The sequence below is a fragment of the Pelodiscus sinensis genome, chromosome 6 (genome assembly GCF_049634645.1).
Source record: "Pelodiscus sinensis isolate JC-2024 chromosome 6, ASM4963464v1, whole genome shotgun sequence".
NCBI lineage: Eukaryota > Metazoa > Chordata > Testudines > Trionychidae > Pelodiscus > Pelodiscus sinensis.
In genome coordinates this window covers 129,344,064-129,372,050 of record NC_134716.1, presented here as the reverse complement: position 1 = coordinate 129,372,050, position 27,987 = coordinate 129,344,064, and the positions used below count along the sequence as shown (strand labels likewise).

At 64.4% G+C, this 27,987-nt stretch overlaps 1 protein-coding gene across 4 annotated transcripts in view; it reads right to left on the bottom strand.

Annotated features, from left to right (window-relative positions):
• LOC102462785 (phospholipid-transporting ATPase ID) overlaps positions 1-27,987 on the bottom strand; it is a 117,232-nt gene that overhangs the window by 9,386 nt on the left and 79,859 nt on the right. For all 4 annotated transcript variants that reach the window (XM_075932841.1, XM_075932840.1, XM_075932842.1 and 1 more), the window contains 10 exons: positions 22,386-22,574; positions 21,941-22,056; positions 18,267-18,431; positions 15,512-15,623; positions 11,581-11,686; positions 10,275-10,422; positions 7,607-7,790; positions 3,717-3,940; positions 1,722-1,805; positions 394-639 (listed from right to left, as the gene is read on the bottom strand). In XM_075932841.1, coding sequence (XP_075788956.1) covers positions 394-639; positions 1,722-1,805; positions 3,717-3,940; positions 7,607-7,790; positions 10,275-10,422; positions 11,581-11,686; positions 15,512-15,623; positions 18,267-18,431; positions 21,941-22,056; positions 22,386-22,574 — 1,574 coding nt within the window. The remainder of the gene's footprint in view (positions 1-393; positions 640-1,721; positions 1,806-3,716; positions 3,941-7,606; positions 7,791-10,274; positions 10,423-11,580; positions 11,687-15,511; positions 15,624-18,266; positions 18,432-21,940; positions 22,057-22,385; positions 22,575-27,987) is intronic.

The following is a 27,987-nucleotide window of genomic DNA, read 5'->3' as shown; positions in this document are numbered from 1 at the left end:
CCCCCCCCCCAGGCGAGGCAGCCGGGCCCCGCACGGTTCCCCCCCCCAGGCGAGGCAGCCGGGCTCTGCACGGTTCCCCCCCCCAGGCGAGGCAGCCGGGCTCTGCACGGTTCCCCCCCCCCAGGCGAGGCAGCCGGGCTCTGCACGGTTCCCCCCCCCCAGGCGAGGCAGCCGGGCCCCGCACGGTTCCCCCCCCAGGCAAGGCGGCCGGGCCCCGCACGGTCCCCCCCCCCAGGCGAGGCAGCCGGGCCCCGCACACCCGGAGAACCCCCCTCAGGCGAGGTGGCCGGATTCCCCACGTGCCCCCCTCACATGAGGTGGTGTGGATCCCAGCTGGGCCCTCCCGGCCCCGTAGCCAAGGGGTGCGTACTCGGGAGACGCGCGAGGCCCCACCTGCACAGAGACCACGATGAGCAGGCAGGTCTGGGCCATGAGCGCGAAGGACTGGTAGTCGGCAATGGCCTTCCCGTCGCTGCGCACGGCGTCGTGCATGGCCCCGTAGGGGATGAAGAAGAGCACGAGGGAGCTGTAGGTCCCGTGCAACACGCACTTGACAAACTCCAGCTTGTTGAAGTAGAGATTCTGCTGCCCCGGTTCGTAGAGGTGAGGGAGCAGCATGCTCCAGCGGTCATCCACGTCCTGGGGACAGAGGGAGAGGATGGCAGGAGGGAGCCAGCCACAGGGACCCCCACCGCCTGTGGCTGCCCCTGCAGGGACACATCCTGTGTGGGGGGGACACCCCCCCCGCCACGCCGGCGCTGACGTGAGTGACGACCGCGAGGCCTGCTCCAGCCCTGCCAGCCGCGCGCACGAGGAAACGAGGAGCCCACGCCAGACAGTCACTCCACGTCCACGCCGGTGGGACACGGAGCCCTGCACCTCTGGGCCACGCTATGCGCCTCGTGGGCCGCCTCTGCAAGGCAGGCAGGGCAGGGCGACGCCACGGAGCCGCGGTGGGGCACAGCTCGCAGTGAAGGTGGGCTCAGTGGGAACCGCCCCACACAAAGGGGGAGCGGAGACCCCCCAGGAGCACCGGCCGTGGCATCGCCCCACGCCTTGGGAAGAAGGGGGCGCTCTCTACGGTCGGCACGGGGTGGCACTGAGCGCGAGGGCAGCGTGCTGGGGCCAGGGCTTTCCGGGCCAGGACAAAGCCGCGTGTTTTCAAGCCAGTTCGAGTTTTGGCCTTTGCAGCTTTTCAGTTTCCCCTCCCCCAGAACAAAGCCCGAACCTGCTGGGGCCTGGGAGCGGGCAGCGAAGCCGAGGGCAGGGCTTTGTACGCGGCCAAGCGAAGATCCATTCCCCCGGCACTCCAGCGGGCGGGCCAGGCGTCCCACGCCACGGCAGCCGCCCACTCGCTTGCGAAGGGCTTCTCCTCGAGGGGTTAACGAGCTCATGTCTGTTTTGTAGAATCCGGCTGACGCCCCTGGCCAAACCGCCCCCTCTGCTGTTCTAGTGCGCATTGGCCAGCCACCAGCCTCCGCCCCAGAGGTGGCCGCCTCTCCGCGATTGTACAGTGCTTGGCCACAGCGCTGCAGGCGCGTCTGCGTGGAGCCCGGCGTGAAGCCCTTGCTTAGCGCTTCGGCGAGGAAGCTGAAGGGCTGGTTCGGACCCAGGCGGGCAGGCTGGACGGTGGGCGGGTAGCGCTAAATCGCAGGGGGCTGCTTTGCGCTTCTAGCCCAGGGTTAGTGGCCCCGTCCCTGTGGAGAAGCCCCCCGAGGTACCTGGTCAAAGAGGCTCATGCCCAGCACTGGCAGGGAGGTGTACACCAGGTTGTAGAGCGTGATGAACCACTGGTCATAGACTGTCTGCAGAGAGAAGCGCGGAGAGGCTGGTTAGCAAAGGGCCCCGCTGTCCGCAGCAGCAAACGGAGCCGCTCCCTGCCCGGCAGCCAGCCAGTCACAGGGACCCCCCCACCACCTCGTGTCCCACGTGGGAGAACCCCCCCCCCCGCCACGCTGGCAACCTGCCCCCTCACCAGGCCCCTCGGCACGCTCCCCAGCCTGGGTTCTCCCTTCCCGCGGCGGGTGTGAGTGATGGCTGGCTGCCTGGGGCACTGAGCAACCCAATTCCTTGGCTGGTGCCGTGTCCAAACAGCACCTCGCCAGGCGGCGGAAAAGCCAGCGGCCCCCACTGGCCCCAGCCCCGCGCAGGTCTGGACCAGGGCACCAAGCCAGCAGCAAGCCAGCCAGCCCCTCCAAGGTACACACGGGCGCAGAGAGAATCAGGGAGAGCGACACGGACACACGCTAGCTGCAGCCCGCGAGTATCTGGGCGCGCTCCATTTCCGACGAGGGCGATTACTTATTAGGTTTAGTGCGGGTCGTGCCAGGATCGGGTCCCGCCTGTGCTGGTGGTACCCACCCCACGAGGCTGCTTCCCTGAGCAGCTTGGCTAAGGGCCATTGATGGGCCTGCGAGAAGTCACCCACTTCTTATTTAACCCGGCTGTTGGTTTGGCCATCACATCTCCAGGCAAGGAGTTCCCCCGGTTAACGGTGCGCTGTGCGAAGAAGAACTGCCGTTGCTTTGTTCTAAGCCTGCTGCCTCACCATTCCACTGGGTGACCCCCTGGCTCTGGTGCTCCGGGCGGGAGTTACCACCCTTCCTGTGTGCCCTTCCTCCGCCCCGTCCTGATTTTATAACCCCCGCCGTGCGTCTCTCTCTCTAGCTGGGAAGGGCCAGTCTTTTACGTCTCCCCCAGACACGAGCTGTCCCCAGCCCCTGAGCCCTTTGCTGGATCTTTTCCAATTCTAAGGTTTGTTGAGATAGGCTCTCCAGAACGGCACGGGGCAGGAGGCCCCTGGGTTTCTACAGCAGCTCTGCGATGTTCTCTCTCCTAGGAGTTTTGCTTTTCCTGGAACTCTGCGCGCTCATTCGCCCACCCCCGCCCAGGTGTTCTCGGAGAACGAGCCGTCGCGCCCGAGAGCCCCCTTTTTGGAGCGGCGACAGCCAAATCGGATTTCCTCTGCCGTTTGGCCTCCTTTCTGCTCCTCGTGGGCCGCGGGGTGGACTGACAGCCGCTAGGTGGCAGGAATGGTCCGTCGCAGGCCCTACAGAAGGGGAGGCGGGTGCAGGACGCGGCGCCCGACCCCTGGCAGACGCATCTGGGAGACACGCTAACCCACTGTCTGCTGCTCACTAGCGCACACAAGCACCGTGCATTTGCCCGGCCCAGCATTTCACCCTTTGTGCTGACGCACCCGCCCGCTCCCCTGGAGCCAGCACGAAGCGCGCGGAGGCAGGGGCACGGCCCGAGGCTTTTCGCTGGACACACCTGCCCTGGGGAAGCAGCTCCCGGGTGCAGCTGGGACTTCGGCTGCTGCGAGGGGACAGTGCTCACCCAAAGGAAGGCCCCAGCTCTGCCTTGGTGCGTGTCAGACGTGGCCAGGCCCCAGCCCTGACAGCCCTGCCCGGCCCTGCCCGGCCCACAGCGGGATCCCCCAGCTGGGGGATCCCTACCCACTTCTGGCAGGTTTCCCCACGGGGTCCCCCGGATGGAACGGTCTCCCCATCATCACTTCTGGACTACACAACCCTTACAGCAATGTCAGCTCCCAAGCCCGGGGAGCCAGTCCCCTCCCTGACTTCCCCGGCTCCTCCCAGCGGGGCGAGACGGAGGCTCTCGAGCCACGGGCACACTGCGCTCTGGGGGCCGGGGCAGGACGGGCTATTGCCGCGCCTATGGGCCCGCACGGCAGGAACGCAGACACTGCCCACCTGTGCGGAGAAGCCGGAGAAGAAGCCGTACCAGAAGTGGACTAGCGTGAAGGCAAAGTTCTTGTAGAAGAAGTAGCGGAGGAACTTGCACATGCGGATGTAGGACCAGCGCCCGTGGACCAGGAGCAAGCGCTGCAGGTAACGGAACTGGGCGAAGGAGAAGTCGCTGGACAGCACGGCCTGCATCCCCTCCTGCCCGCTGATGCCGATCCCGATGTGGGCAGCTGCAAGGAGAGCAGGATCCCCACCGTTACGGCGAGAGCTTTGCTAGTGCCAGCGAGCGCCAGACTGGCCCTGCCCCCGGCATCTGGTCCCTGTGTGCACCGCACTGGCCCTGCCCCCGGCGTCTGGTCCCTGTGTGCACCGGACTGGCCCTGCCCCCGGCGTCTGGTCCCTGTGTGCACCGGACTGGCCCTGCCCCCGGCGTCTGGTCCCTGTGTGCACCGGACTGGCCCTGCCCCCGGCGTCTGGTCCCTGTGTGCACCGGACTGGCCCTGCCCCCGGCGTCTGGTCCCTGTGTGCACCGGACTGGCCCTGCCCCCGGCGTCTGGTCCCTGTGTGCACCGGACTGGCCCTGCCCCCGGCGTCTGGTCCCTGTGTGCACCGGACTGGCCCTGCCCCCCTGCTCCCCATCTGGTCCCTGTGTGCACCGGACTGGTCCTGGCCCCCTGCTCCCGGCATCTGGTCCCTGTGTGCACCGGACTGGTCCTGGCCCCCTGCTCCCGGCATCTGGTCCCTGTGTGCACCGGACTGGCCCTGCCCCCCTGCTCCTGGATATCTGGTCCCCGTGGGGCGTGCGTGGGTGGCTTTCCTGCTTCATGCACGTGCCCCACCGGTCACTCTGCAGGCTGCTGTGTAACAGTTTGGTTCGTGGGTACCAAGTGATCTGTGTCCCGAACCTTCGCCCAGACTGTCCGTGTTTCCCAGCAGCACAAAGCAACGGTCTACGGTTACCCCGGCTAGAAAACTTGGGGTACGTGTTTACACGCCCCCCACCCCTCAGGCACATGCGTTGCTCCCCCAGGCTGGGACACAGCAGCCCGCAGCTGGCTGCCATCCCGTAGGCCTTAGTAGCTCAATCACACAGTTACACAGAAGAGTCTTAATTCTAACCTGCGCTAATTAACCAGGGACGCGGGTTTCATGCGACAGCGACCGATAGAGATTTAATTAAGGCACCATTCCGGCCGGCCGGAGGTTGATTGGATTCGGGGGTTCCTATGGGATAACGAGCCCTCGGAGTGCCTTGTGGCAGCGGGGGCGGGGGTTTTCTCATTCTCACGGGAACACGCTCGTCTGCCTTTCCTGACGGGCTGCCTGACGGATCGCCCCCTGCAAGCGCCTGGCTTAGTCTTTCCTTTCTTAATTAAAAGGCCCCAGTTAATCACTTGGTATAAATTAATGTGGGGAAGATGGACAGGAGGCCCCTCTGGCCAGCGGTACGTGAGCTGGGCCTAGCGGGAGGAGCTGTTCCCGTCGCAGGGCGCCGGGAGAGCTGGCCGGCTGCGTTTTGGGGCACGGCGGGCGTCCCAGGGCTCCCCCGGGGATGCGGAGACTTTCACCCACAACTGCAGAGCAATTCCAGACAGCCAGGTCCTTGCCGGCCCCTCGCAGGCCGGCCGGCAGCTGTTCTGTACGGCAGGAGGCAGGGGCTGTGCTGACACAGCCGGTGCCTGGCCAGAGGGGGTGCAGTCGCAGTAACAAGGGGGTGTAGCGGACAGGCGGAAGGACCAGGGTAACTCTGGCAGACTCACCTGGTGACACAGCCTCACTCTGGGCACGTCTGGAGTCTTTAAAAAAGGGGATCCCCCAAACCCAGCTCAGCCGGGAAGGGATCCCAGAACTCCCCCGCCCAGGGAGTATCACCGCCCCCCGCCAGGAGAGCAGCAGGGCTGGGTTTGTTGGCCAGGTGGCTGTCCGGCGGGTGAAAGCTGCCAGGGTGGCGGCCCTGGAGGCGCCCATCCTTGGTCACACGCAGAGCCGGGCCGAGCGGCACGGGGGCCCTCCGCAGGGCTATTAAACAGGCACGGGCTCGTCGTGAAAGGGGAGCGGGGCCCCGGGCGCGCCACAACCCCTGAAGCGTTCGCTCTCTGCATACGCCTGGGGCGGGGCGCGAGGAAGACAGCGCGCCGGCCGGCCACGGGCAGGACAAGGACGCTGACAAACCCTGGAAGAGGCGGAGCCTTGGGCAGAAGAGGCGGGGCTGGGGCTCACCTCCCCCAACCAGCCCTCGGTGCTGCCCAGAGCGCTCCCCACGATGCTCCGGCGGCGATTTAAAGGGCCTTTTCAGCGACCAGACCCCGGGACGGTTGCCCCCTTGGCCTCCTCGTCGATGGGCCCTCGTCTTTGGCGGACAGGGAGCAAGGTGAGGGGCCTTTTCTGTCCTGCGAGCTCAGTGCACAAGGCAGGGAGGGCACCCGGGGAACTCCCTGGGCTGCGGCTTCTCCCCTGCCTAAGGAAATAAGGTCACGGCGCATTGTGACCTGGGTGTTGTTTAAAGACAAGGAGATGGAGTTGGGAGGAACCCACCGAGGGATCAGCCCCAGGCCGCTGCGAAAGCTGCCACTTCGCTGCACCTGTGGGAAACCTGGCGGGGAACCTGGAACACAGCCAGGTTTCATAGACCCCATACAGCCTGCCTAGGGGGGAGGAGGGTACAGTTGTATCGACCAAGGTCTGCTGGGACTCCGCACAGACGGACGTGCAGAGAGAGACACACATGGAGGTGTGAGAGTGGCTGTCTCACAGCTCCGGCTGCTGGTCGCGGAGAGGTGACCACGCTACAGCGTGATCTGCACGTGGGACAGTCCCATGACAGAGCCGCTGCCGGGCGTCCGGCAGAGCGGGCATTGCCGCGGGGGACACGCCAGGGAGAGCGGGACCCAGGGCAGTCAGAGCGGGCATTGCCACGGGGGACACGCCAGGGAGAGCGGGAGCCAGGGCAGTCAGAGCGGGCATTGCCACAGGGGACACGCCAGGGAGAGCGGGACCCAGGGCAGTCAGAGCGGGCATCGACACGGGGGACACGCCAGGGAGAGCGGGACCCAGGGCAGTCAGAGCGGGCATTGCCGCGGGGGACACGCCAGGGAGAGCGGGACCCAGGGCAGTCAGAGCGGGCATTGCCGCGGGGGACACGCCAGGGAGAGCGGGACCCAGGGCAGTCAGAGCGGGCATTGCCGCGGGGGACACGCCAGGGAGAGCGGGACCCAGGGCAGTCAGAGCGGGCATTGCCGCGGGGGACACGCCAGGGAGAGCGGGACCCAGGGCAGTCAGAGCGGGCATTGCCGCGGGGGACACGCCAGGGAGAGCGGGACCCAGGGCAGTCAGAGCGGGCATTGCCACGGGGGACACGCCAGCGAGAGCGGGACCCAGGGCTGTCAGAGTGGGCATTGCCGCGGGGGACACGCCAGGGAGAGCGGGACCCAGGGCAGTCAGAGCGGGACCCAGGGCAGTCAGAGCGGGCATTGCCGCGGGGGACACGCCAGCGAGAGCGGGACCCAGGGCAGTCAGAGCGGGCATTGACACGGGGGGACACGCCAGGGAGAGCGGGACCCAGGGCAGTCAGAGCGGGCATTGCCGCGGGGGACACGCCAGGGAGAGAGGGACCCAGGGCAGTCAGAGCGGGCATTGCCGCGGGGGACACGCCAGGGAGAGCGGGACCCAGGGCAGTCAGAGCGGGCATTGCCGCGGGGGACACGCCAGGGAGAGTGGGACCCAGGGCAGTCAGAGCGGACATTGCCGCGGGGGACACGCCAGGGAGAGCGGGACCCAGGGCAGTCAGAGCGGGCATTGCCGCGGGGGACCCGCCAGGGAGAGCGGGACCCGGGGCAGTCAGAGCGGGCATTGCCACGGGGGACACGCCAGCGAGCGCGGGCCAGGCCTCCACTTACTTTTGATCATGCTGACGTCGTTTGCCCCATCCCCGATGGCCAGGGTCACGGCCTTCTTGTACTTCTTCACGAGCTCCACCACCTGGGCCTTCTGCAGGGGGGTCACGCGGCAGCAGATCACCACCTTGCACATGCAGGCTGTCCGCACCAGCTCCAGCTCCAGGCGCCCTTCCAGTGCGTAAGCCTGCGGTCGGAGCACACGCCGGGGAGCGAGGTGAGTCCGGACACAGCGCCAGCAGGGCCGAGCATAGAACCACACTCTCCCAGGGCTGGCCCAGGCCTCCGGAGGCACCGAGCCCAACCCCCTGCCCAGAGCAGGGCCAGTGTCCACGGACACGTCTGGGAGCGACGAAGCCACGGAGCTGGGAGATCAGCAGAGCCACAGCGACCTCTGGCTCTACCCCCGCCCCCCAGAGCCCCCTGTGCACTGTTCGCAGGGCCGCTGGCCTGCCTGGCTCCCCCTTTGGGCTGCCCTCCTGAAGGGCGGGTAGAGGGGCTGTTCCCTTAGCAGCACCGGCAGCACTGCAGTTGTGTTACAATTATAAACACGCTGCAGCCTCACTCTACTCAGCTCCCACAGAACCACAGCACGCTAGAACTGGAGGGACCTCCGGGGGCCATCGAGTCCTGTCCCCGGCCCTCACGGCAGGACCCAGCACCATCTAAACCATCCCTGACTGGTGTGTGTCCAACCTGCTCTTCAATATCTCCAGGGATGGAGATTCCACAGCTTCCTTAGGCAACTTATTCCAGTGTTTAACCATCCTGACGGGCAGGAAGTTTGCCCTAATGTCCAACCTGAACCTCCCTTGCTGCAGTTTAAGCCCATTGCTTCTTGTCCTGTCCCCAGAGGCCAAGGAGAACAATTTTTCTCCCTCCTCCCTGTGACACCCTTTTAGATACTTGAACATGGACATCATGTCTCCTCTCAGACATCTTTCCAAACTAAACAAACCCAATTCCTTCAGCCTCCCTCCTAGCTCACGTTCTCTCGAACTTTCATCATCCCTGTTGCTCTTCTCTGGACCCTCTCCAATTTCTCCACATCTTTAAATAAATAAATTAATGAATGGAGATGCCTATCTCCTAGGACTGGAAGGGACCTTGAAAGGTCATTGAATCCAGTCCCCTGCCTACACAGCAGGACCAAGTACCACCCCTGATGAATTTTTGCCCCAAATCCCTAGATAGCCTCTGCAAGGATTGAACTCTCAACCTTGGGCTTAGCAGGCCAATGCTCAAACCAGTGAGCTATCCCTCCCCCCGTAGTACCCAGAACTGGACACAATCCTCCAGCTGAGGCCTGAGCAGAGTAGAATGGAAGAACGACTCCTCATGTCTTGCTCCCAACACTCCTGTTAGTGCAGGAACACTGCTCTGTGGAACATGCCTCCATAAATCCCTTTCCTGCCCCACGTAACAACCCCAGAAACCAGGAATTCATCTGTCTAACTACAGGTGTGATGTAGTGTTGGTACCTTGCTGGTTGCTATGCTGGGCAGTGGGCTGTGAGTGACCTCTGCTGTCTGCAGCACGGCCCAGCAGGGCAGGGGATGAGTCATTATGCAAGGGGGCTTCGAACCTGTCTGACCAGTGATCTCCCAGGGAGTGGAACAATGGGAAGAAGGGGGGTGGAGCCCTGGCTGGGGGCAGGGCTGGGAGTGAGGGAGTTTCTGTCTGGGAGCATGGAAGAGACAGCCTAGGGAAAGAGGCTGGGATTTAGGGGCCCAGTCTCCCTCATCTCAAGGGGGGCTGAGGCATCCTAGGCCTGCCCTGTAACCGCATTACATCTGTGCTGTGCTGTATCCTGGAGAAGCAATAAACTCCCTCTAATCTACTGGCTGGTGGAGTCTGTCCGTGCCACTACGGGGGTGCAGGAGATGGGAAAACCCCAACGCGCCATCACAACAGGCTCCCGCCCCATCCCCCAGATGGGCCGATCGACACTCTGGGGGGTTAACAAAGCCCGGCAGAACTGGTGAGAAGAAAAGACCAAGTGAGTAAATATCCACCCCAGGAAGGGAGCTGGTGCTATTGCCACTCCTGAAATCAGCCCGGAGATTGGGCCTCTTCATCGCTGCCCGGCAGGGAGGGCGCCACGACCTGCCTTTGCACATTCCTGACCCATGTGCTCCTTGCCTCTGTGCTTTGCTGTCTCCTCTGCCGAATCCGCCCCCACAGCGCCAGCCAGCAGGCCAGCTGCCCTCTCCACTCAAGGCAGCAAATCAGCAACCCAGATCTCCCTTCCAAAGCCAGCGAGCCTCGTGAGTCACCCCCGCCCCCGCGTCCCTCCCGGCAGCAGCGCGCTCACTGGCAGCCCTGCCCGTGACTCAGTCTGACCGGGTGCTAGCCACAGATACGTGTGTCACTTTCCAGAACCCCTCAGGGAACGAGGTAGCCAGGCAAGGCTGCGCCCTGTGCCCCACGCCCACCCCCCGGCGCGTCTGTGATGCCGTGCACCGTGCCAGGGGCTGCTCCCCACCCGCCGGGGGTTTGCCTCCCGAAGGGTCCCAGGTGCGAACGCAGCCGCTCTGCGACTCTGGGGCAGGTCCAGGCTCCGGCCGACATGGGACGAGCACAGGCCTGGGTTTCCAGGGACCCCAGCACTGCGTCTGCCCCCCACTCCCCGAGGAGTCTGGCGAGCGCAGGCGCGCCAACCCGTCCTTACCAAGCTGTGGCCGTTGACAACGAGGCCATAGACCCCGTTCGCTTGCTCTTCGGGGAGGATCCTGGACTTTGCCGAAGGGTTCTCAAACAGGATGTTAATTTCATCGCTCTCCAGGAAGGAGTCCGGCTTCATTGTCTTCCGTGCGCTCCTGAAAAGGACCAGGCATTGAAAACACAAACTCACGGCGGCTGTGCTCTGAAACCCAGCGACTGCTCAAGCAAATCCCTCCCCCCGGCAGTATCGCTCTCCCGGCAGAGGGCTTGAAAGGCTGGGGTGACACATGGGGCAGGATGCCCCCAGCCGATGGCTCTGGCGCAAGAGCAGCGTGCCGTGGGGAGCTAAGCCGCTTGCATGAGCTTACTGGAGAGTCCAGTAGTGACCCGTCTAGTCACTTCCCCCCTTGCTGCCTCTGTCGCAGACAGGCAGCAGGAGCCAGTGCTGGAGGGAGCCGACTTAAAAGCCAGCACCATGTCCATGGGGGGCAGGGCACGGGGGGGGGGGGGACTGGCCGCGCTTCCGCCTTTGGAACGTAGCAGGAGCAGGGGCCGCGGGGAGCACGGGGGGGGGCTGCTTGAGTCAGCCACCGAGGGCAGGGTGAGAAGCACTGAGCTTATACCGCCGCCAAGGAGGCGCAGGTCGGACACTAGAAAGTCTTCCTGGCGGGGTGGCCAAGCCCCAGACCGATTGCCCAGGAGGCTGCACAATCTGTCACCGGAGGGGCCTAAGGACAGGTGAGAAGAACACCTGTCGGGGATGGTCCGGAGCAGGGCAGGGCATGACGTGGCCCAGAGGCCAGATCCAGCCACCTAAGTCTTTCATGTGGCCCGTGAACAGCCTCCGGCGCTTTCTATTTCTGTCCTGCTGCCCGAGCCTCCGAATTCCCAGGCTCAGGCAGCAGGATCCTATTGAACTGGCTCCCGGCCGCGGTGCTACCCCGGCAGTGGTGGAGCTGCGAGCTCTTTAAATAGCCACAGCGACCTCAGGCGGCTGCCAGGCAACACGGTCGCGGCGGGAGCCCTTGGCTGCGTTTTTAATTCAAACCCTCCCACCCCGGACAACTCTAGGGGGAGGCTAGTCCCCAGCCCCCCCCTTCTGGGGTGGAGCCTGCCCAGGACCCTGCACCAAAATTCATTAAGTGCCCCCGCGAACATCATGGCTCACGCCTGGCGCAGATGAGCCTCAGTCCTGGACCGGGCGAGATGCCCTCAAGGCCCAGGCCCCTGCGTCTCTGCTCCTACGGAGGCTAAAATGCCCCAGCAGCCTGCAGCTCTCTGTGGCCCAGACAGGCCCGGCGAGGGCTGCTTACCGGAGCTCCTTGAGCACGTCCTCCGAGGAGCTGCCCTCGATGATGAACACGTCCTTCATGTCGTCGTGCAGCATGTTGCAGGAGTAGCCGATGTTCACGGCAGTCTCTGGAAAAGCCACAGACTCAGACGGAGCCGCCGGTTACCCAGCCCGCGCCGCGGGAGAGCCTGCGCCCCCAGCCCTACCAGGGCCAAGAGAGTCGGGGAGTCTGGCTGGCTGGGCCCCCTAGGGGGCAGAGACTCGGCCCCTCTCGCTGCCCAAGCAGAGGCGCTAACTGTGCCACAATTAACGGGACGTGGGCTGCTGGCCGGGCATGGAGGCTAAGTACCCTGCAGCTCTCCCGGTGCAGCAGGGGGCGAGGACCAGAGGGGCAGGGGGGCCACGTGGTTCCATCTGCCGGTGCAGGTCGCACCTCCCTTCACCAGGACTCTCGTCCGGCAGGACCACAGCTGCTCCTGGATGAGAGCCCCGCAGCAGCAGGGCAGCGTGGGGGGCACAGTCAGGGCTGCCTGCCTCCCAGCAGGGAGGCCAGGGTCATGGCAGCGCAGGAGGGGCCGCCTGGCCAGTCTGTCACAGCCCAGGAGGGGCCGCTGGGCTCGGGCCGCGGCAGCCCAGCACAAGCAGCTGGGGCTGGCCAGCAAGCAGCCGAGCCGGGCCGAAAGAGCCAGCAGCGGGGAGGGGCAGGGGTCGGGGACCTCCCCTTGAGCGGCAAATTCCCTCCTCCGGCACCGGTCAGCTCCCGGAGCAGGGAGGAAGCTCCACAGGCCCCTGCTGCCGTGAGGCCGGAGCCCAGGGGCCCGAAGTCCTGCAGCAACAGAGCCAGGCACACACAGCCCAAGGAGTGCAAGCTGTGCAGAGACGTCCTGCAGCAACAGAGCCAGGCACACACAGCCCAAGGAGTGCAAGCTGTGCGGAGACGTCCTGCAGCAACAGAGCCAGGCGCACACAGCTCAAGGAGTGCAAGCTGTGCAGAGAAGTCCTGCAGCAACAGAGCCAGGCGCACACAGCCCAAGGAGCGCAAGCTGTGCGGAGACGTCCTGCAGCAACAGAGCCAGGCACACACAGCTCAAGGAGTGCAAGCTGTGCAGAGAAGTCCTGCAGCAACAGAGCCAGGCACACACAGCCCAAGGAGTGCAAGCTGTGCAGAGAAGTCCTGCAGCAACAGAGCCAGGCACACACAGCCCAAGGAGCGCAAGCTGTGCGGAGAAGTCCTGCAGCAACAGAGCCAGGCACACACAGCTCAAGGAGCGCAAGCTGTGCAGAGAAGTCCTGCAGCAACAGAGCCAGGCACACACAGCTCAAGGAGTGCAAGCTGTGCGGAGAAGTCCTGCAGCAACAGAGCCAGGCACACACAGCCCAAGGAGTGCAAGCTGTGCGGAGAAGTCCTGCAGCAACAGAGCCAGGCACACACAGCTCAAGGAGTGCAAGCTGTGCGGAGACGTCCTGCAGCAACAGAGCCAGGCACACACAGCCCAAGGAGCGCAAGCTGTGCGGAGAAGTCCTGCAGCAACAGAGCCAGGCACACACAGCTCAAGGAGCGCAAGCTGTGCGGAGAAGTCCTGCAGCAACAGAGCCAGGCGTACACAGCTCAAGGAGCGCAAGCTGTGCGGAGAAGTCCTGCAGCAACAGAGCCAGGCGCACACAGCCCAAGGAGTGCAAGCTGTGCGGAGACGTCCTGCAGCAACAGAGCCAGGCACACACAGCCCAAGGGGTGCAAGCTGTGCTGAGGGGCAGTCCTGCAGCAACAGAGCCAGGCACACACAGCCCAAGGAGTGCAAGCTGTGCAGAGAAGTCCTGCAGCAACAGAGCCAGGCACACACAGCCCAAGGAGTGCAAGCTGTGCGGAGAAGTCCTGCAGCAACAGAGCCAGGCACACACAGCTCAAGGAGTGCAAGCTGTGCGGAGAAGTCCTGCAGCAACAGAGCCAGGCACACACAGCCCAAGGAGTGCAAGCTGTGCTGAGGGGCAGTCCTGCAGCAACAGAGCCAGGCACACACAGCCCAAGGAGTGCAAGCTGTGCGGAGAAGTCCTGCAGCAACAGAGCCAGGCACACACAGCCCAAGGGGTGCAAGCTGTGCAGAGAAGTCCTGCAGCAACAGAGCCAGGCACACACAGCCCAAGGAGTGCAAGCTGTGCGGAGACGTCCTGCAGCAACAGAGCCAGACACACACAGCCCAAGGAGTGCAAGCTGTGCGGAGAAGTCCTGCAGCAACAGAGCCAGGCACACACAGCCCAAGGGGTGCAAGCTGTGCAGAGAAGTCCTGCAGCAACAGAGCCAGGCACACACAGCCCAAGGAGTGCAAGCTGTGCGGAGACGTCCTGCAGCAACAGAGCCAGACACACACAGCCCAAGGAGTGCAAGCTGTGCGGAGACGTCCTGCAGCAACAGAGCCAGACACACACAGCCCAAGGAGTGCAAGCTGTGCAGAGACGTCCTGCAGCAACAGAGCCAGGCACACACAGCTCCAGGAGTGCAAGCTGTGCGGAGAAGTCCTGCAGCAACAGAGCCAGGCACACACAGCTCAAGGAGCGCAAGCTGTGCGGAGAAGTCCTGCAGCAACAGAGCCAGGCACACACAGCTCAAGGAGTGCAAGCTGTGCGGAGAAGTCCTGCAGCAACAGAGCCAGGCACACACAGCTCAAGGAGTGCAAGCTGTGCGGAGAAGTCCTGCAGCAACAGAGCCAGGCACACACAGCCCAAGGAGTGCAAGCTGTGCTGAGGGGCAGTCCTGCAGCAACAGAGCCAGGCACACACAGCCCAAGGAGTGCAAGCTGTGCGGAGAAGTCCTGCAGCAACAGAGCCAGGCACACACAGCCCAAGGGGTGCAAGCTGTGCAGAGACGTCCTGCAGCAACAGAGCCAGGCACACACAGCCCAAGGAGTGCAAGCTGTGCGGAGACGTCCTGCAGCAACAGAGCCAGACACACACAGCCCAAGGAGTGCAAGCTGTGCGGAGAAGTCCTGCAGCAACAGAGCCAGGCACACACAGCTCAAGGAGTGCAAGCTGTGCGGAGAAGTCCTGCAGCAACAGAGCCAGGCACACACAGCTCAAGGAGCACAAGCTGTGCGGAGAAGTCCTGCAGCAACAGAGCCAGGCACACACAGCTCAAGGAGTGCAAGCTGTGCGGAGAAGTCCTGCAGCAACAGAGCCAGGCACACACAGCTCAAGGAGCGCAAGCTGTGCGGAGAAGTCCTGCAGCAACAGAGCCAGGCACACACAGCTCAAGGAGTGCAAGCTGTGCGGAGAAGTCCTGCAGCAACAGAGCCAGGCACACACAGCCCAAGGAGCGCAGACCCTGTGTTGAGCAGCAGACTGGCAGTGCTCAGAGAAGCCAAAAAGGAACAGAGAAGCAACGCAAGGAGCTAGAGACTGGCCAAGCATCACAGCCTGCAGCTGGGTGTGGTGAGCAGCTGGGACCTGCAAAGTGCAGGGAGAGGCTCTGGGCAGGGAGGGCCAGGAGCTGTGGGGGCAGCCCTTGCGGAGGGGGCCGGGGGCAGCCCCTGCCAGTGTTGGGAGCCGCTCTAGCCCCTCTGGAGCGGCCCCCGCCCACCCCTCGCTCACCGGTTACGCTCAGCGGTAGCGCTGCGTTCCACCGACTCAACGGGAACAGCCGTGGGTAGGAGACCCCGCGGGAGGGAATCAGCCCCGGGCCAGACGCGCCAGGCTCGCCGTGCCGCTGGGCGCTTGGAGAGGACGACGGCTCTTGAGCGGAGCAGGGGCTCCCGAGCTCCCGGGCACGGCGAGCTGGCCCATCGCAGCAGCTCCTGCGACTCCGGCGGGCTCCCCCGCGCTCCGCTTCCCCCAGCGCCCACGGCCTCAGCCCAGCCATCCCGACCTGAGCAGCCACGGGCACCGTTGCCTGCGCATGGCCCCCTGCCCGGTGCGAGGCCATGCGGGAGCAGCCTATCCCCCCGCCCAGGCCACCCCCTTACCTTGCTTGTCTCCGGTAAGCACCCAGATTTTAATGTTGGCTTTGCTCAGGATTTCGATCGTCTGGGGGACGCCGTCCTGCAACTTGTCCTCGATGGCCGTGGCCCCCAGCAGCTGGAGACGAGAGCGGGAAGGCGTGAGCCACGGCGCACGCAGGGCCAGGCCGGCGCCCACTCCGCCCTCCACCACGCCCACTAGGCCCCACATCCCACGGGCCGGCCTGGCGGCAACGCAGCGCGGCTCCTTGCAGCCGCGTGCCGAGTCTCTCTGCCCACCGGGGCCGCGGCCCTGGGCCAGGGAGCGATGCTCAGGTGCGAAGGGGACCCCGGGTCTGGCTGCTGAGGCCTCTAGGCAGCGCCCGGCGCTGGGCTCTTGGGGAGGCCCGGGGTTCAGGTATCAGGCTCTGAGCCGCCGCCCGGGCTTCTGGACCAACCCCCCCCCCCCCCCCCCGCCGCGCTGTGTGTCAGAGACGCCGCTCTGCGGAGGAGCGGACAGCACCTGCCTCTGCGGCCCGGGCCCATCTGTGGAACGGTGGACAATGCCAGTGGCTGGCCAGCGCGCCCCCTTCCAGACCGCAGAGCCGGGGCCCATCGGTGGCACGAGGGGACTGGCCCAGACCCTGGAGGCCGAGCGCTGGAGGGGGAGCAGCCAGCCGCGCCCCTGCCAGCCCGCCACCCCAAGTCGGCCCTGGAGGCGTTTCGGCCCTCCCCGGCGTTCCCAGCCCCTTGGGGCGGCCGAGCCCTGGATGCAGGCCTGCGCGCTCCCGGGAGCACCATGGAGCGGTGGGGTCCGGCACCGCGTGCGGTCGGGGGACCCTGGGGCTGGTCGGGAGCCCTGCAGCCTCTGCCTGCTGCTCAGATCTGGCGCATACACCGTGGGAGGGGCAGGGGGCAGCTTCATTTCCATGACCCCCCCCCCCCCTTGGCTCCTAATCCACTCAGCACCCGCGGAGCACGCGGGCTACTAAGGACGGAACGTAGCCGGTTCCATCTCCGCTCGCCACCACGACCTCCCCCGTCTGCTGCCTGGCTCCGCCTACGGCCCCGGCGTGGCCCAGAAACACCCCCGGCCTCGGCTCCCAGCGGGAACGTGGCCTGCACGGTCCAGGGCCTCCCTCTCCTCCTGGCCCCCCGGCGCCCCCCACCCCGTACTCCCTCCCAGCAGACACAGTCCTGCTGCTCCGGGGGCACAGGAAGCTTCTCAGGGTGAGAGACAAGAGAAGGGAGGGAGACAAATTGTTCCCCTTGGCCTCTGAGGACAGGAGAAGCAGCAATGGGCTTAAACTGTAGCCTGGGTGGTTTAGGTTGGACATTGGGAAAAACTTCCCGCCTGTCAGGGGGGTGACACACTGGAATAAATTGCCCAGGGGGTTGTGGAATCCCCGTCCCTGGGGATATTGAGGAGCGGGTTGGACACACACCGGCCCGGGACGGTCTAGCCGGTGCTGGGTCCTGCCGGGAGGGCCGGGGACGGACTCGCTGCCTCTCGAGGTCCCTGCCGGCTCTAGGGTTCTACGACAAAGCCGCTGCAGCATTTCCAGGCTTTCCTAAGAGCTGCTGTGATTGCACCCGCTGCCTGGCTCCCTCTGGGCAGGGCTGGTCTCCGCCATTCCTTCTCCACCGCTGGTCCCCAGCCGAATCCCTGGGCCACTCAAAAAGCAGCAGCATCGCTCGCAGGGGCAGCCCGCTCGCAGACCACCCATTAGTCCCTGCTTGGGCTCACGGCGAGCTGACAGACTGTTCTCTGGACACCCCAGGCTGTCAGGGCAGAGCAGAGGCTCCTCCGGAAACGCAGAGGGGCCCGGAGCGGCAGGGCAGGGCTGTTACACCCCGTTTGGAAGTTGGAAGAGGAATAGCTCAACATAAGAACGGCCGTACTGGGTCAGACCAAAGGTCCATCTAGCCCAGTGTCCTGTCTGCCGACAGTGGCCAGCGCCAGGTGCCCCAGAGGGGGTGGACCGAGTACAATGATCAAGCGATTTGTCTCCTGCCATTCCTCTCCAGCCTCCGACAAACAGAGGCCAGGGACACCATTTTATCCCCTGGCTAATAGCCTTTTATGGACCTAACCTCCATGAAATTATCTAGCTTCTCTTTAAACTCTATTACAGTCCTAGCCTTCACAGCCTCCTCTGGCAAGGAGTTCCACAGGTTGACTACACGCTGTGTGAAGAAGAACTTTCTTTTATTAGTTTTAAACCTGCTACCCATTAACTTCATTTGGTGTCCTCTAGTTCTTCTATTATGGGAACTAATAAATAACTTTTCTTTATCCGCCCTCTCCACACCACTCATGATTTTATAGACCTCTATCATATCCCCCCTCAGTCTCCTCTTTTCTAGACTGAAAAGTCCCAGTCTCTTTAACCTCTCCTCATATGGGACCCGTTCCAAACCCCTCATCATTTTAGTTGCTCTTTTCTGAACCCTTTCCAAGGCCAAAATCTCTCTTTTGAGCTGAGGAGACCACATCTGTACACACACAGATGGACCTTTGACAGTACAAGGCACAGCTGTGTCACCCCAGCACACGCCTGTGCGTTTTCCCATCATGAGTCAGCCGCGCAGACACCCACACACCGTAACCTACGGCTGTTCCAGCCAGCTCCTGGGGGCTCACCCAGGTGCCAGTGAAAACCTCGGGCTGCTGCAGTCAACACCGTTTTAGTTCCACCGCCCACGTACCGCGGTAGCTACCTGCCCACTAGCGAGCCAGTCTCCCAGCTGCCTGCCCCCCACGCGGCCCGGGGGGACCCACCATCAAGTCTGTCTCGATCTCTTCGTACAGCTCCGACAGCTTCTCTTCCCGCCCGTCCAGGGCCGTGCTCGCCTCGTGGTGACGCTGGTGCCAGTCGGCGAAGTAGTCCTTCTGCAGGCTCTTGTAGGCCACAACCAGCGTGCGCAAGCCTTCGCCGGCGAACTCCTGCCAGACCGGGGGGACGGGCGAGCTCAGGGCCGAGCGCTCCCCCCGCTTCACCCACAGGGGTGCGACCGGGGAGCAGCCTCCGCCCGAACGACGGCCACCCAGCTTCCGCAAGGAGCCAGGGGAAAGCTCACATCCGACCCCCACGCTCACTGGCAGCTGGGACCCAAAGCTGGGATGTGGGGACTGTGCTCGCCCTGTTACCTTGCATGGGATGTCTACTGCCCTGTGCTGTTCTGCAGTAAGCCCGGCAGTGTGCCTCAGTTTCCCTGGGCACTGCACCAGTGCCCGGCTGGGGATGGGAGTTGCAGGTGCGATTCTCACTAAGGGGAGGCTGCCCAGCCCAGCACGTACACAAGGACCCAGGCGTCCCGTAACCCGAGCCTGGGCAGGGGCGACCAGGTGACACCTTTCACCCGGGACGGTGGACAAAGGGGAGGCAGGGCTGGGGCCGGGTGCTGGGTGTGTGGGCTTAGGATACAGGAGCCCTGGCTCCAAACTCCCCTCTCCCCGCAGGCTGGGCTGCCCTGGCTGCTCCTGGTCTGTGCTAGGCTGGGTCCCTGAGTGCCGAGAATCCGGCTGTGCACCCGGCCGGCTGGGAGGCCCCCGGCTGCAGGGGGGGCAGGGGCAGCGCCCGGGGGCTCCATGTGACAAACCCTGAACAAATTCACTCCTGATCAGCTTCTAGCCGCCGTCTCTGGCCTAACAAGCCGAGACCCGCAGGGTTCCCGGGCCCTGGCCCCGGCCGGTTCCCATTGCCACGGCCCCCCCGTCACCGGGATGTGGAGGACGAGGCCCGCGCCAAACACCCAAGGGAGCTGCTCCCCGAATCGGAGACTCCTGCCCATGCGGCTACGGGCAGAGCGGCAGCTGCTCCTTTTGCAGCCAGTGACAATCCATCGCAGCCGCGCCTTCCCCGCGTGAGCAGTCCAGCAACACGGCTCCCTTCGGGAAAAGCTGCTGCCTCGGTGAGGGCAGGGGGTGCAGCCTCCCCCCCCTCCCGTGTGTGCTGCCGGGGGAAGCAGTTTCCAGCTGCCCCTGCTGCAGGAACACGCTGCCCTCAGCCCCTCCTTCTCCGGCTCTGGCCTGCTGTCCCCCGGGGGCTCCGCTGCCGATTGCAGGCCAGCTGGCAGAGCGGGGGCAGACGCTTGGCCGGAGTGACCCCACCTGATGGCCTCACGCCTCTCCCCTTGGGGATGCTGACTGGGAAGCGACTGTCTTGGAAGGAGCCCGGCAGGAAGAGATTTAGGGGGCAGAGCAGGTCACGAGCTAAACAGGAGTCAGCAGTGTGACGGGGTTGCAAAAAAAGCCAACGTGATTCTGGGCTGCATGAACAGGAGTGCTGTGAGCAAGACACAAGGAGTCGTTCTTCCTCTCTACTCTGCACTGATTAGGCCTCAGCTGAAGTCCTGTGTCCAGTTCTGGGCAAAACATTTCAGGAAAGATGCGGAGAAATTGGAGAGGGTCCAGAGAAGAGCAGCAGGGATGATGGAAGGTCTGGAGAACATGAGCTGTGAGGGCAGACTGAACGAATTGGGCTTGTTAAGTTCGGAAAGGAGAAGACAGAGGGGACATGAGAGCGGTTTTCAAGTATCTAAAAGGAAGGAGGAGAGAGAAAAATTGTTCTCTGTGGCCTCTGAGGACAGGACAAGAAGCAAGGGGCTTAAACTGCAGCAAGGGAGGTTTAGGTTGGACATTAGGAAAAAGTTCCTGTCAGGGGGGTGAAACACTGGAATAAATTCCCTAAGAAGGTTGTGGAATCTCCATCCCTGGGGATATTGAAGAGCAGGTTGGACAGACGCCGGTCAGGGATGGTCTAGACCAGTGGTCCCCAACGTGGTGCCCGTGGGCGTCATGGCACCTGCCGGGGCATTTATGTGCACCCGTCGAATGACCAGGGCCAGCCTCGGGCGCATGTCGCATGCGCAGCCCCGCCCCTAGGCGCCCGGCAGCCTCAAAAGGTTGGGGGCCACTGGTCTAGCCGGTGCTGGGCCCTGCCGTGAGGGCTGGGGACTGGACTCGCTGACTCTCGAGGTCCCTTCCCGTTCCAGGGTTCTGTGATTCCCTGCGCCAGCAGAGGCCAGCGTCACCGGGGGGCCCGCAGAGACTGCGATAACAGTCTAAGGGCTTGTGCCCAAAGCCAGACGGCCAGACACGGAGCTGGGGGACCCCGAGGCTGGGACTAGCGCAGGACCCGGGTGTCAGAGCATCCCGGGAAGGTGGAGGAGTGACCGTGCTCCCTGGGAGAAGGTAACAGCAGGGTGCAGAATGCCCAGGAACGGCAGAGCAGGGGTGGCCCTAGATAAACGCAGGGACAGAGGGGATGGAATCAGCATCTCTCTGGATGGACGCTGCATGCTCCCCAAGAAGAGCAGGAGAGTGGAATGTGCCCCCCTGGCCAGGCCGGGGCCGGGGTCTGGGAAATCCCCGGGAGATGAGAGGCTACAACAGCCAACAAACCCACCCACGTAACACGGGGCATTTCCCGGAGCCCCAGTCCCACTAAGGACTCGTCGCCTCGGCCGGGAGGCAGGGACACAATGTCTGGGAGCCCTGGAAGCCAGGGGAGAGGCCAGGCTTGATGTGGGGCTGAGCCGGGCCAAGAGGCGCATTCGGTGTCACCGCCACCATGCTGGGGTGAATGCCAGTTCCTCGTCGGGGGCAGCACCGAAGACCCCCAGCGCGGGAGCATTTCCCCGCAGAGGAGGGAGCCGCAGGGAAAAGAGGCTCGTTAAGGAGACGCTGGAGGGAACAGTCTCGAGAGCGAAACGCCTGGAAGCCGCACGGAAACCTCTAAAAACGTGGCCATAGAGGCGCAGCCCAGATGTCTGTAATCGCCCCCCCACCCCCCCGTGTGGGGTTCTGCCCCTGGAGGGGCACCGGGACGGCTCGGAGGGAGATTGGCGAGTCTGCCACGCAGCCTTAGCCAAGGGCTACATGGCTGCCAGCTCACACCATCGAGGCTCATGCATTTAGTGTCTGAGGTGCCCGGTTCAGTCCTGCTCCCGTGTCACATCCCTCCTCCCCCCCGATGACAGCCCCCTGGCCAAACAAGGGGGCAAAAGAGGCCGTTAGAGAGAAGCCATCTTCTCAAACCTGAGTCAATACTCCTGAGGAGAACAGCAAGGAGGCGCCGCTCCGCGAGCCTGGTTAGGTGGAGCAGGCGGCGCTGGAAGAGCGACTAGGGAAAGACACAAGCCCGCAGAGCCGCGGTCGTCGCAGCTGACACCCGCCGGGGTCGGTCACACGAAAGCTCGGCAGCCGGTTGCCAAGTGCCTGGACGAGGCAGGCTCCAAGTGGGGGCGCTGAGGCATGTGTCCAGCCCCTGCCCGGAACGACGTGTTTCTAGCCACCGCAAGCTGGGCATCCTTTGCCAGCCCCCCCCCGGAGAGATGCTCTGAGATCCCCTCCCCAGCCTCAGGGCCAGCTCCGAGGGCGGCATGGGAGCCGCTCAGAGTGTGCCAGGCCCTGCCCTCTGCCAAGGGGCGCCCCCAGCAAGGGCCACTTACGTTCAAGTGCTCCATGGTCTCCTCCTTGAGGGCCCCGCAGGAAGCATCCAGCAGCTCGTAGAGGATGGTGTCGGCCCCCTTGCAGTACAAGGTCAGGTCGCCATCCGGGCTCCTCACTACAAGCAACGGGAGCAAAAGTTCTGGCAAACCCAGGTGACAGCCCTGCCCCCCGGGTGAACATGGAGGGGGTCTGCAGAGAGCCACGCTCTGCCTGCCGGGGGGGACTGTGCCCCCTCGGGCGTGGCAGCCCTGGACACGCCGATGCCCCGTGGAAGCCTGTAGCCTCCCGTGCGTGAGGGGTGGACACGAGAAATGGCAGCCACGGAAGGTCCAGCCCCGCCCCAGCCAAGTCCCTCCTCACTGCCACCCTGCTGCTCTCCGGGGGCCCTGCCAGGAGGGTGCCCGGCCAAAGGGGGCACCCGAGAGCTGCCCGCGCGGAGCTCACCAATAACGGACATCCTTTTGCGCACGTTGTTGAAGTCCAGAATTGCCAGGAGCTCGTAGACCTTCGTCTCTCCCATCTCCACCACCGTGATGGTCTCCGGGGTGCGAGCCCGAAACACGAAGCCGAAGTTTCGGGCTGCGGTGACCAGGGCTCCTTCGTCCGGAGACTGGGCCTGGTACACCAGGTGACCTGCCCGGCAAAGAGACGCGGCGTGCGTTCACCTCTGCCCCCAGAGCCGCGGCCGGCTCCTGGTGCGAGCAGACACGAGACTTCCTGAGCCACCGACCCGGTGCCCCACGACCCACGCCCCCAAGGCGGACTGACGCCCGGAGGAGGGGTGTGAAATATCGGTTAATTGGATAGTCGAGTACCCTCATGAGTTATCGGTCACACGACTATTCTACAGTCCCAGGGGTGGAGCCGGCAGCCGGTGCGCTCTGCCCCCACTCAAGAGGAGCCTCCTGCCCCTCCGCACTGCTGCCTCTGTAAAAACAAGCTCCCCTCGCGGACCAGCTGCCTGTCGCCCTGCGCTGCTGCCTCTGATACAGAGGCAGCAGCGTGCGGTGGCAGCAGCCCCCATCCGGGGAGGTCTCAGCTCCCAGGCCTGGTGTGAGCTGGAACTGAGCTGGGCTGCCTGCCCGCCCGGCTCCTAGTACACTGGAAATGCAGAGCTGCAGCGGGGATAGGTCCCGGACCCAGCGCGAGCCAGGACTGAGCCAGGTTGCCTGCCCGCCCGGCTCCTAGTACACTGGAAATGCAGAGCTGCAGCGGGGATAGGTCCCGGACCCAGCGTGAGCCAGGACTGAGCCAGGTTGCCTGCCCGCCCGGCTCCTAGTACACTGGAAATGCAGAGCTGCAGCGGGGATAGGTCCCGGACCCAGCGTGAGCCAGGACTGAGCCAGGCTGCCTGCCCGCCCGGCTCCTAGTACACTGGAAATGCAGAGCCGCAGGGGGGGTAGGTCCCGGACCCAGCGCGAGCCAGAACTGAGCCAGGTTGCCTGCCCGCCCGGCTCCTAGTACACTGGCGGGGGGAATGCGTGTCGTCCACAGCATTAACCGATACGCTTTGCTTCTCGGGTAATGGACTGGACACTACATCCCTCGCCCGGAGAAGCGCCGCAGGTCCCCTCGAGTCCGTTGCAGGGGGCGGTGCAAGCCTGGTCCCTAGTCTCCACCTCTGGGAATCCCCCTCCGCTTGGGAGACTCCCGCAGCCCAAGGGATCTCACTGCCAGGAGCATTCCCACTGCTCAGCCCCGTCACAACCTCAGCCCCCCACTGGTGTCCTATCCACGGCCTCCAGATAGCGGCAACAGGACCGGCAGCTCCGGCAGGCAGGGGACTCTGCCCCAGATGGAACGGGGGGTGGGCTATGAGTAGGGAGCCCCATTGGCCGGATGGGCAGACGCTGCTCCTTGCCGCAGCAGAGCCGTGCCGACTGGTGCAGGGCACAGCACGTGGCTGCATCCCCACCGGCCTTTGCGCTTCTTGGAGGTAGCTACGGCGGCGGTGGCCAGCCCTTTCCCCGGGCCCCAAGGATCTGCCCCCACAAGGCGCCCCCAGAGCCACCCCACACACCAACTCAGAGCCCCCTGCGGACACACACATGTGGCTCCACGTCCCATCTGGACCAGCACCCCTAGGGCACCAGTCCCGAACCAGGCACCTGTTGGGAGGAAGGGCGGCGTGAGCTAGTTTCAGGGGAAGCTGGAGCCCTATGAAGGGGGTGCCAGGTCCCAGTGCCTGGGGGCTCAGGGCTTTGGGGGTGACCCTGAAAGGGCCGACCCCTCAAAGGGCCACAGACCTGCTGTGACGGCACGTTGGGGGTTCCCCGTCTCCTGCACCCCGAAATGGCACAAACAGACTGCACCAGCCAGTGGAATTGAGGGTGGTTTATTGCTCCTCCAGCACAGCGCAGCACAGATGTAATCTGGTTACAGGAACTGGGCTAGGATGCCTCAGGCCCCCTTGAGATGGGGAGACTGGGCCCCTAAACTCCAGCCCCTTCCCCTAGGCTCTCCTCCATGCCCTCCGACAGCCAGCAACCAACTCCCTAACTTCCAGCCCTGCCCCCCAGCCAAGGCAGCATTCCACCTTCCTTTGTTCCTCTCCATGGGGGGTGTCTGGCCACTGGTTTGCATAGTGACTCATCCTGTTTTGCTGGGTCGTGGTCCCCACGACAGCCAGTGGGGGTTACCCCAGAGCCAGCAGCATAGAAACCAGCCAGGTACCCCCACTACGTCACAGTTCTCCCCCCTCCGAGAGCGAACTGAGCAGGGTCACTCCGCTCGTGACCTAGGGAAGTTCGGGTCCTCTGCGTGGGAACCCGCCCTGGGGACATGGGTGCTCCCCTTGACTCAGGCCGGCCGTGGCGAGGCCCCACATGAGCTGGCTTCCCTCTGTCCACTCGCCGCCCCGCTCCAGGGCGACTGGCACAGGCCTGTCCTCGGGGGTCACACCCACCCTTCCACTGGCCTTGATCTCTGGCCAGGGTCTCTCGGGCCGGGGCCATGAGCCCAGCGAGCCTTCTCTGGACAGCCAGGGCGGCTTCCACCCCCGATGCTCCATCCAGGGAGGACTTCCCCTCCCATAACTCTCTCAGCAAGCCCAGAGGGTCCTCTATCTGGGGTAGAGACCCCCAAGCCGCTTTCCTCCTGTCTTGGGCCTTCCCGTCCCTCTGGCAGGAGTCACAGGACCGGCAGTACCGCTGCACGGCTGTAAAGATTCCCGGCCAATAGAAGTGCTGGAGCAGCTTCAGCCGGGTGCTCCGGATCCCCCGGTGGCCCCCAACGGGGGAATCGTGGGCCAAATACAGCAGCTTGAGGCGATACTTTCGGGGGACGACCAGCTGCCGCTGGACACCCCATGCCCTCGCCTTCCTGGGGGGGAGCCACTCACGGAACAGGAGCCCACGCTCCCGCAGGAATCTCTCCTGGCCACCTCTCCCCCGGGGCTGAGCTGCACGGAGGCCAGCCTGGTCCCTCAGCCTCTGCAAGGAGGGGTCTGCCTGCACCTCAGCCTGGAATTCAGCTGCTGAGGCAGGGATCGGGACCTGTTCCCCACCTTTGTCTAGGTCCGGAGTCCCAGCCTGGCTGGACCCCGTGCCCACTGGGATGGGACCCTGAGGACGCTGCCAGGAGTCCTTCCCTGGACCCACGTTGCCAGCCCCTCGCTGGCTCTGGCTCCGGGTAGTGACTAGAGCCCGCTGGGATTCATGGGGCCACTCCTCTAGGTCATTCCCCATCAGCACCTCGGTGGGTAAGTGCGGGTGCACCCCCACTTCCTTGAGGCCTTCCTTCGCCCCCCATTTCAGATGCACCCTGGCTACAGGCACCTTAAACGGGGACCCGTCTATGCCCTTCAGGGTCAGCTGGGTGTGGGGTAGTATCCGCTCTGGAGCCACTATGTCGGATCGGGCCAGAGTCACCTCCGCCCCCGTGTCCCAGAAGCCCGTCACCTTCCTACCATCCACCTCCAGGGGTATGAGGCACTCGCTCCGCAGGGGCCGTCCTGCCCCCACCCGGTACACGGAGAAATCCGCCTCCTGAGAATCAGACCTCCCAGGGGAGGTGCACTGAGCATCCTTCCCCTCTCTCTGAGCTGAGGTTTGCCTGCCAGCCCCTGCCTCTGGGGCAGCCTGCCCTTCCTCCCGCCCCAGCCAGTTAACCCTGGAAAGTCCCCGGTCCTGGGACCTGGTGCACTGAGCCCTCTTGTGGCCTTTTTGCCCACAGCGATGGCAAGTTAGGCTTTGGGCTGTCTCTGTCCTGGCCCTGGCTGGTTCTCTGGGGCACAGATGACCTGTTCCTTGGTCTCGCCCCGTAGTTGACTCCCTCCGTCGCTCAGCCGAGATCCGGTCTCTGCGCGGTTCCCTCTCTCTCCGGGACTCCCGTTCACACCCGGACCGGCTCTCCATGAACTCATCCGCCAGCCTCCCGGCCTCCTGGGGGTTCTCTGGTCTCCGGTCCTTGAGCCACAGCCTCAGTTTGGGTGGGCACGCTTCATAGAACTGCTCCATCATGACCAGCTTGAGCAGCTCCCCTGCGGTCTGGGCTCCGACTCCAGACACCCACTTGCGGCAGTATTGCGCCAGGCGGGAGGCCAGGTCCACATAGGTCTCCCGTGGCCCTTTCTGTACCCCCCGGAACTTCTTCCTGTACATCTCGGGGGTCAGCCCGAACTTGTGCAGCAGGGCCTCCTTGACTCGGTTGTAATCCCCTGGCTGTAGGTCCTCCAGCTGACTGAGCACTCCGGCCGCCTCCTGGTTCAGTGCGGGGATGAGCTCCTGCAGCCAGTCAGCTGGGGGAACCCGTTGCAGTCCACAGGCCCTCTCAAAGGAGCTGAGGAACCCGTCTATGTCGCCCATGTCCTTCAATTGGGCCACCACGAGCCTCTCCAAGCGTCTGGCAGTCCCGGGTCCCTGGGGCCCATCCGCACTTGGCGCAGCCGGGACCCCGCAGGTTCTCCGCTCTGCCATGGCCAGCTCATGCTGCCGCTGCCTCTCTCGGTCCTGGCGGTCCCTCTCTCGGTCCTCTACTTCCAATTCCCTGATCCGCAGCTGGATCTCCAGCCGCCGTAGCTCCGCTGGGCTGGCCCCTGCCCTAGATGGGCTACGGCTTGCAGGCCTCCCGGGAGACGCTGTCTCATCTCTCCGGTGGGTTCCAGCGCTCCTCCCCCTCTCTGAGCCTGACACACTCTCAGGTGGGGTCTGGCTGCTTCCCCTGGGGACAAGATCCTGGCTCTGTGGCTGGTCATTCTCTTCCAGCTGGGTAATCAGCTGGGCCTTGGTTGCTTTCCGCACCGGCAAGCCCCTCTCTCTGCACAGCCCCACCAGCTCTGCCTTCAAGAGTCGGGCGTAGGCCATCTGCCCGCTGGGCCCCTCGGTGCAGACTCACCAGTCTAGTGCTGCAGCGCCCCACGATTCCCAGGAACCGCTTCGCTCTGTCTCCAGCACGCCTGGCTCCAGGGCTCTTGCTTCTACTGCGCCTTGTCGCTTGCCGCTGGAAGCTCCATCCACGGGGTGTAGTGCATCCCACCCCTGACACCAGTGTGACGGCACGTTGGGGGTTCCCCGTCTCCTGCACCCCGAAATGGCACAAACAGACTGCACCAGCCAGTGGAATTGAGGGTGGTTTATTGCTCCTCCAGCACAGCGCAGCACAGATGTAATCTGGTTACAGGAACTGGGCTAGGATGCCTCAGGCCCCCTTGAGATGGGGAGACTGGGCCCCTAAACTCCAGCCCCTTCCCCTAGGCTCTCCTCCATGCCCTCCGACAGCCAGCAACCAACTCACTCACTTCCAGCCCTGCCCCCCAGCCAGGGCAGCATCCACCTTCCTTTGTTCCTCTCCATGGGGGGTGTCTGGCCACTGGTTTGCATAGTGACTCATCCTGTTTTGCTGGGTCGTGGTCCCCACGACAGCCAGTGGGGGTTACCCCAGAGCCAGCAGCATAGAAACCAGCCAGGTACCCCCACTACGTCACACCTGCCATTGAGGGACCCTGCTCTACAGCCCTGCATGGACCAACAAACGTGGATCCCCGTCCAACCCGCCATCGCAAAGCAGGCGCACGTCCCAGCCGCCTCGGCAGACGTGGGAGTGCGGG